This window comes from Brienomyrus brachyistius, chromosome 13 (assembly GCF_023856365.1).
Source record: "Brienomyrus brachyistius isolate T26 chromosome 13, BBRACH_0.4, whole genome shotgun sequence".
Classification (NCBI taxonomy): domain Eukaryota; kingdom Metazoa; phylum Chordata; class Actinopteri; order Osteoglossiformes; family Mormyridae; genus Brienomyrus; species Brienomyrus brachyistius.
The window spans coordinates 23822340-23830319 of NC_064545.1; the positions used below are offsets into that span (position 1 = coordinate 23822340).

A 7980-nucleotide genomic window follows, 5' to 3' on the forward strand; every position below is an offset into this window, starting at 1 on the left:
GAAATCAGGGGGAGGTAGACTGTGGTGGGCAGGTGGCGGGGGAGGGGTGGAGCGTGTTGGGTGGGGCAGCGGGGGCGGGGCCATGCGGTGCTCCCTGCGTACCTGGGTGCTGCTGGGTTCCCTGGCGCTCCTCTTCCTCACCTCGCTGCTCTTCTCCCTCTCGCTGCGCGGAGGTGGAGGCCTACCCTACTTAGACCCCCCCAGCTGGGAGGAATCACGCAAGGTTAAACTCGTGCCCAGCTACGCCGGCTCCCACCGGCTCGGGCCACGGGGGGGCGCTCTGCCCAAAACTTGCGCCTGCCGCCGCTGCGTGGGTGACCCAGGAGTGTCGGACTGGTTCGATGAGAACTACGACCCAGACATCTCGCCAGTTTGGACCCAGAACAACATCCAGCTGCCTGGCGACGTTTACTACTGGTGGGTGGTAAGTGGGCCTGCTAAAACCGCCTCCTCCATCTTCTCTCACATTTCCGCTCCCCTGTTACTGTCCTTCTCCCCTATGGTTTCCTCTCTGCTTTTTAAAGAGCGAATGAGGTATAAATGACACTGAGCATAAAAACACACGTACAGGTGCAAACAAACAAGGAGATATGAAGCGTAGCCATCGAGACAGACGAGGATAATTGGGCTGGTAAGACAGGGAATGAGAGGCATGAGGTGGTGATAAGAAAGGAGACGGGAAAAGCAGAAAGCTTTGGGTATAGGCGCACTCTCCAAATTCTGTTTCACATTAACCGTGACTCAGTAAGGTCAACAGGAACATTTGCAAAGAGTTAGTCGTTCGAGTCACCGGTGAGCAGTGCCAGGCACTCCTCAGAGTGATGGCACCAGATACTGGCACCCAGCGGGTGTATGGTGTGGCACTCACGGTCGAGAGGGGAAAGTAACATGCCAGTATTTCAACTTGTGTGCTTAATCACACCATGAAAGAATAGGTTTCCTGTATAGATTGTAATGTAAGCTGGTCACACAGCCATTGTATTTATTCAGCAGATACTTGTATCCAAAGCGATGTACATTTTTTAATAAAGCAGGGTCTTTGGAGCAATTGAGTGGTTTTGGGCCTCGCTCAGGGGCCCACTGGTGGAACCATTCCACCAATTCTAGGATTTGAACCCACAACCTACTGATCACAGGCTGTGTCCTAACCCACTGAGCCACGCCACCCCCCATCTTACAGAAGTTCACAAAGTTGATGGGAAACCATTACCCAGAACTGGCAAGATACCTGTCCAGCTCGGCTCCAGTCTGTATTTGAAAGTCACACTGGTGTCTAATTTTCCTCTTTGCGGATGAAATGGCATGCTGCAGTGCAATCATGTTACTCGCCCACAGTAAAATGGATTTATCTCCTTTGTGAAGTCACGGGCCACACTTGGACCGGGCCCAAGCCAGCCTGACTCCCTCCTCCGCCCCACCCCCGCTCCGATTGCAGATGCTGCAGCCGCAATTCAAGCCCCACAGCATTCAGCACGTGCTGTCGCAGCTGTTCCAGGTGATCCCGGGTCACTCACCTTACGGCTCCTGGGACCCGGGACGCTGCCAGCGCTGTGCCGTGGTGGGCAACTCGGGCAACCTGCGCGGCTCCGGGTACGGGCACGCCATCGACGGCCACGGCTTCATCATGAGGTCAGTGGGCAGGGAGAGATATGCCTGTGCGTGCGTGTGTGTGTGCGTGTGTGTGTGTCCACTTTTCCAACATACCCACACCATAACATCAGCAACATAAATGTTCCTTAATGTTCCTTTTTTACATGTTACTGATGGAGCTTCTTAAAACAACAATTAACAGAACAACATTATGTTTTGCATTACAAGAGCACATGCAGGTGAAACACTGTACATTGGTGGCTTAACTTAATACCAGGGGTCAATAGTATGGCGAATCTATTTTTACCAGGGACATAGTATTTAAAAATGTAGCCTACAAAGGTTTTTTTTCCTATCAATCAAACCAGTTTGACACAGGCACATATGTACATATCCGGATAGGATGATCATCCCTGAACTGCATACAATAACAGAAACATTCACATTAAAATAGTGCTCACACCCACATGCTTTTATGTGCTCAGCATGATGGCAAGTCCGCAGCCTCGTTTCCTGCCTCCCTCGAGAGGCTGCCTCATCTTCAGCTCTGTAAATAATGAGAGCATGAATTCTGAACAGCACAGAATGGCGGAAAGACAACTGCTTTTGGGTGGTGTTCCCTCAATACAGCCAAGACCCCACCCAGGTCCACCGTCAAGTGCAGAACCACTGTTTGTTCTGGAAGCCCATGGACTTTTGTGTGCGTGTTACAACTGAAGCGATGTATGGAAGAGTGTTCTGTGTGTGTGTGTGTGTGTGTGTGTGTGTGTGTGTGTGGGGGGTAAGTCTGCCCGATCTGAAGCATCCTCAGCTTCCACCTTCCTGCTCACTCGTACAGACCAGCACACCATGGCTGTGTGAGAGGAATCGGTGCCATGTGACGATGTGGACGAGGTCAGCGTGTGTCTGTGCGCGCGTGTGTCTGTGTGTGTGCGCGTCCCTCAGGCCCTGCATTGTTCTCAGGCTCTAAATGAGATTGGAATGTGTGGGAGGATACATGAGAAATATAAACACGCTGCAGCAGCAACCCTGTCGTGAGGCCCCCTGTGGGGTCCTATGTGGGCTGGCTGAGCCGTCTATCCACCTGTCTCTGCTGTGTCTCTGCTTTGCGGCGGGCAGCCGCGTGTCCCCCACGCCAGCAGGTAGCGTCATCGATCAGGCGACCATCCTGTCTCTCCTCCCATCAGGATGAACCTGGCACCCACGGTCGGGTATGAGGAGGACGCCGGCAGCAGGACCACCCACCACTTCATGTACCCCGAGAGCGCCAGGAACCTGGCGGCCAACGTCAGCTTTGTGCTGGTGCCGTTCAAAACGCTGGACCTGCTGTGGATCACCAGCGCGCTGTCCACCGGCCAGATCCGCTTGTGAGCATTCAAAAAAAAAAATAAAAAGACTAAATACTCGACTCTGTTGCACGGTGGCACCGTGCCATGTGACGCCCAGCATCCCATTCCTCATAGGTGCCCGTTTCATCACACAACAACCGGCGCCACCTGCTCATAGTGTCTCGCACACTTACGACTGTAGGCTGCTGCTCCCCCATTCCATTCAGGTCTCCATGACAACCTCCAGACATGAAAGAGATGCATGATGTTACACAGTGAATGTACCCTTCGACGTAGGAAGTAACGCAGTCTAGTGGTGGCCTATCAGAGAGACATGGGACCTCCCTCCCTGACCTCCTGCTCTCTCCTCTCTCTCTGTAGCACATACGCTCCTGTGAAGCAATTCCTGCGTGTGGACAAAGACAAGGTACCCCTCCATCTCTTGAGCTGGGACAGTGACTCACTTTGTTTTTACAAGCCGTGTTGAGCAGCTTTGTTGGCCACTCAATCACTCCCTGCTTTCATCTGCCGTTGGGGAGTTGCTCACTGGCCTGTCACAGCCATGGAGTTACACTGTACATGTACAATGACAATAAAGACATTCTGTTCTCAATAGCATAGGACAGAGTTTGATATTGGGGGAGAACATGCCTCTCTGTCCCCCTCCCATCCAGTTTCTATGACCTTGTCTATTCTATTCTGTCACCAGGTTCAGATCTACAATCCAGCCTTTTTTAAGTACATCCATGACCACTGGACCCGGCACCATGGCCGCTATCCATCCACAGGCATGCTGGTTCTGTTTTTCGCTCTACATGTTTGCGACGAGGTGAAATACATGTTATACCTTCTTTGTTCCTCACGCTCATTCACCCACTCCTTCGCAGCACAGATTGGTGTAAATTGGCTACCTCTCTCTCTCTCTCTCTCGCTCGCTCGCTCCCTCGCTCTCTGGACAGGTTAATGTATTTGGCTTCGGCGCAGACAGCCGGGGGAACTGGCATCACTACTGGGAGCAGAACCGCTACTCCGGAGAGTTCCGGAAGACGGGGGTCCACGACGCCGACTTCGAAGCGCACATCATCGACTCGCTGGCGAAAGCAGGCAAGATCACAGTGTTCCCTGGGAAGTGAAAGTTAGGGGGGAGGAGCTGCAGGAGCCAAAGCGGAACCCCACAGTATACGACTCACCTGTACCCACCCATGGCGGCAAATTACCGAGGATCAACCGACTGTGACCCAGCATGGATCCAAAAAGTCAAATCTGATGGAAGGGAGTGTCTTGGGAGCCCTTAGGATTCGCCCCATCAGGAAGGAGCAGACTCAAGGTTGGAATGGTGAAGACAAACACACTAGAGACTTTTGGAGAAACAAAAGGATGGCTGGCTGGGATCAGCCCCTCCTTATGGCCAACTGGGGCATAGGCACATAGTTTCACTGGTGATGAAGGGCTCCAGTTAACCCTCTACCCAACCCACAGGGGGCTCCATGAACAGTCAGAGTCTCAGTCTACAGAAAAGGACCCGTTTGCGATTGACACAAAACCCTCTTAACTTTGTAGCGTTCTGTGTTAGGTACCATATAGACACTGACCTGCAGCTGTACAGAAGAAATTTACTTGTGACGAGGTAGAAGACTGAGGGGGGCAAGGAGGACGTTTATATTATCGTTAAGAAGACATTCCCCCCCACAATGAAGGGAAATTCTATGCTGCTACATGCTACCCTCACCAGGCAAGATGACAGTATTAGTCAGCTCATCTGTCTGGAGTCCCATCACGCCCCGCTGACTGTGCACGCCTCGCACCCTTCAGAGGTCAGAGGTCACGTCTTACTGCCGACGGTGTTGCTGAAGGGGAGGGGACATTTGCGGGGTAGCCATTTGCTTTCTTTGGCAAAAAGACCCAAACACATTGGTCTCTCCCTCCGGCTGCAGTCTCGGATATATTTGTTGCTTACAGATCTGCCGAACAGATGGACTGAGACGATGGAAGTGCTGTTATGGTGACACACACACACACACACACACACACACACACACACACACACACACACACACACACACACACACACACACACACGCACGCACGCACGCACGCAGCTGCACTGTTCACTGTGACAGCTCATATCTCTCTCACACACTCACCTGAACAGACAGCGACTTTTCATTATCCAAAGCTGTGCCGGGCAATGAATTACTGTTGCCATTACAATGCGAATATTAATCGGTAATGCTGTTAACATGTTCCAGTTACAGCACTTAAACTCGAACAGAGTGCAAACGAAATGGACTGGAGCGCCATGCCCAACGAGCAGGCAGTCTAATAGAAATGCAAATTAACGCAAACCACCGTTAATTTAAAGATGACGTTGCTTCTCCTTTTCTGACGCCCCCTACTGGCCGACTGGGAGCAGCGCAGGTACAGGGTGCGCCTGAACAAACACAACCTCATATCTTACTGGCACATATTAGTGTAGAACTTGTGAAGTTTTTTTTTTGTTTTTCCTCTGGAGCCCGAACTGGAGGTATTGTGATATTCTATGAGGTAGCAATTTGTTTTACATTTGTTCGTGTTATCAGGGCTGTCCTTAATAGCTTTGTGTCGATGTGACATTTGAATAAGCTGTCAGGGTCATGTCGGCCTGTCAGCTTGTCTCACCCCATCCCACCCACGACCAGCCACTGTGGGGACTTTGACAGGCAGGAGAGACCCCAGCCATTGTGCGATTGGGATTGTGGAACATAGAAGGAAATGTCAGACTGACATATATCCAGCTACCGCTTGCATAAGTGGCTTTGAGCCCCGTGGTGAGGGCGGGATTACTGAGCACCGTCGCTCGCTGCCTGGCTTAGCACCCCTTCAGTGATCATCTGATCCCCTTTCCCCCCCCCCCCATTTCCCCGCAGACAGCGTTAAAGTCCGCCTTCCCCATGCTGGCGTCGCCCCTGACCAGTGGAGTCGCAATCATGCTTCTATATCCCTGATACTTCCTCTTTGATGAAATGAAAACGGAACCCCAGTAAGGACTACTCGTATCCCTTTTCCCCTACCAGGTGTCGTTCAGGAGACTGATTGTGTCGAACCACCTCCCTACTGTACCCCTTCAGGCATCACGTTTTGGGTTTAAATCACTGACCAGGCTCGCAGATTCATCTACCCGCTGCTCCCCGCCACGGACGTGCAGACGTCGCTCGCTCGCTCGCTCTAGTGCCTTGTCTTCCTCGCGGCAAATTCCTGACCCTCCCACGCGAATCCGCCCGCTCCGCAGCCCCCCCAACCAACCTTTTTGTAGGGGGGGGGGTACCCACAGTGTGTAACTCGTACCGCTTCAGCTGTGCCAGGAGGACGCGAGACACGCCGTCCCACAAATCGCTGCTGCCTCCTCCAGAGGCCCACACCGACCACCTCACCTGCGCCCCGCTCGCCGCTAACGGAAGGTAACCGTGACAACGCTGTGCCTTTACGGGAGCGACTGTCGTAACTGCTGCGCGCGCTGCTCCATCTCCTTACCCCCCGAAAGCATCGCCCAGATAAAGTCGGTACCGTGGAAACGTAATATACGTAATATCACTGACAAAGCCTGCGCTCATTAGGTCTTAGCTCGCTATCATTTAGAAGTACACTTATAACCGTAGTGCTCCGTCTGTTCACCAGTGGAGGATTTTACACGCGTTGACAAATAGTGATCTGTGAAATTTTCCCAATCAAAACACATATAGAACATTTTTTTGCAGAAGGAGCTTAACGATTAAAATAACGTGCAATATTCCACCAAAGAATTTTACTCCCAGTATTACTTTTTAATCTTAATTTGTTCCAGTTGAAATATTAAGGACACGCCTGTCAATCAGTGCAGTATCTACAGCTTTAAAAGAAAAAAAAACCCGAAGAATTCTTAGCCAGTTTACAGTAGAGCTTAAGATTCATTCTGTGGAATGGCAGGGAACTCGCGGAGCTGGACCACTAAACCTTTCATTCCATTCTGATCTCCAAATCCCCACCCTCAGCATGCTGATCCCACCCCCACAGGATGTCCGTACCGTCTCACCTCCACAGCTCTGTGGCAGGTGCCTGAGGAAACCAAGCCCCCTACTGGAGGCTTTCAGAAGCCGCAACAAGGTATCATCCGTGTACATTAAGAGCCAAATTTATCAAGCTTCCGCGTTACCCAGTTCCCTCTGAGGATTGAGGGGAAAACATTTTTAACAGTAACCTCTAAGCTCCTTCTAACTCTTAATTAATTTTCTAATCATCTTAAGTATATGTTTTACAGTTTTATTACTGAATGGGGGGGAGGGCATGTATACTTTAACAACCTTCTGCATCACACATACAGAACAGCCTGATTTTGAAAGGTCTTTGGCCCAGACCAGGATAACAGGTCCGGAACATGGAAAAAATGGATGGATGGCTTGTGTGTGGGATTCCCAAGTGGAGATGAGGGACATGGCCTTACCTCATAGGGAAGAGTTCCGGGTCTTTGGGGATGTTAAGAGGTGCTGTGGGTGGCCTCCCTCAGGTTCTCCAAATCAGCATCATAAACAGTGATCAACAGACAGCCCAGCCCAACCCCCCCAGGAATCTGTATATAACCACATTAGGTGTGCAGCTTTGGTGTCCCCCCCCCCCCCCAGCCATTTGCAGTTGCTCACTGTCAGTCTCCTCTCTCGTTTTATAACCGTGACTTTTCTGTGATGACTTTTTATCTACTGCTGTTGTGAAAATAAAATGCAGAACTGAAAGAATGTGATGGTGCCATTTGTTTTAGCACATTTTACATTTAAAAGTTGTAAGTTCAGAGCAAAAAAAAGTTTAAGAAAAAAAATAAAAAATACAAAAGCTGGTAGCCTTTAAACTCAGAAAGCCAATTTCGCTTCTACGCGTAAAGGGTGACCTACCCTTCTGCTAACTCATATTTTGGTATTTACTGGGAAAGTACAGATAAATATTCATTTGGGGCATGAAACATGATAACGGAATGTTTAAAATAGGACCTACAAACATCGCAGGTCAATTCGCACTTATTTTTAGACAGGAGGGAACCAGCTTCACTGCAGTGGGT

The 7980-nt window shown here is 50.7% G+C and overlaps 1 protein-coding gene across 1 annotated transcript; it reads left to right on the forward strand.

Annotated features, from left to right (window-relative positions):
- The first annotated feature begins 76 nt into the window (after positions 1-76).
- Positions 77-7663, forward strand: st3gal2 (ST3 beta-galactoside alpha-2,3-sialyltransferase 2). The gene is made up of 6 exons (XM_048972667.1): positions 77-424; positions 1436-1629; positions 2778-2957; positions 3300-3345; positions 3628-3747; positions 3878-7663. Exons 1-6 carry the CDS (start codon positions 83-85, stop codon positions 4049-4051), a joined length of 1056 nt encoding a protein of 351 aa, XP_048828624.1. The 5' UTR covers positions 77-82; the 3' UTR covers positions 4052-7663.
- The last annotated feature ends 317 nt before the right edge of the window (positions 7664-7980 follow it).

What these genes read in the sequence shown, in the direction of transcription:
- st3gal2 (XM_048972667.1), top strand. Translation starts at nt 83, where the DNA reads ATGCGGTGCTCCCTGCGTACCTGGGTGCTGCTGGGTTCCCTGGCGCTC. An exon ending in ACGTTTACTACTGGTGGGTG is followed by an intron (nt 425 to 1,435) that starts GTAAGTGGGCCT and finishes CTCCGATTGCAG; the next exon opens with ATGCTGCAGCCGCAATTCAA. An exon ending in TCCACCGGCCAGATCCGCTT is followed by an intron (nt 2,958 to 3,299) that starts GTGAGCATTCAA and finishes CTCTCTCTGTAG; the next exon opens with CACATACGCTCCTGTGAAGC.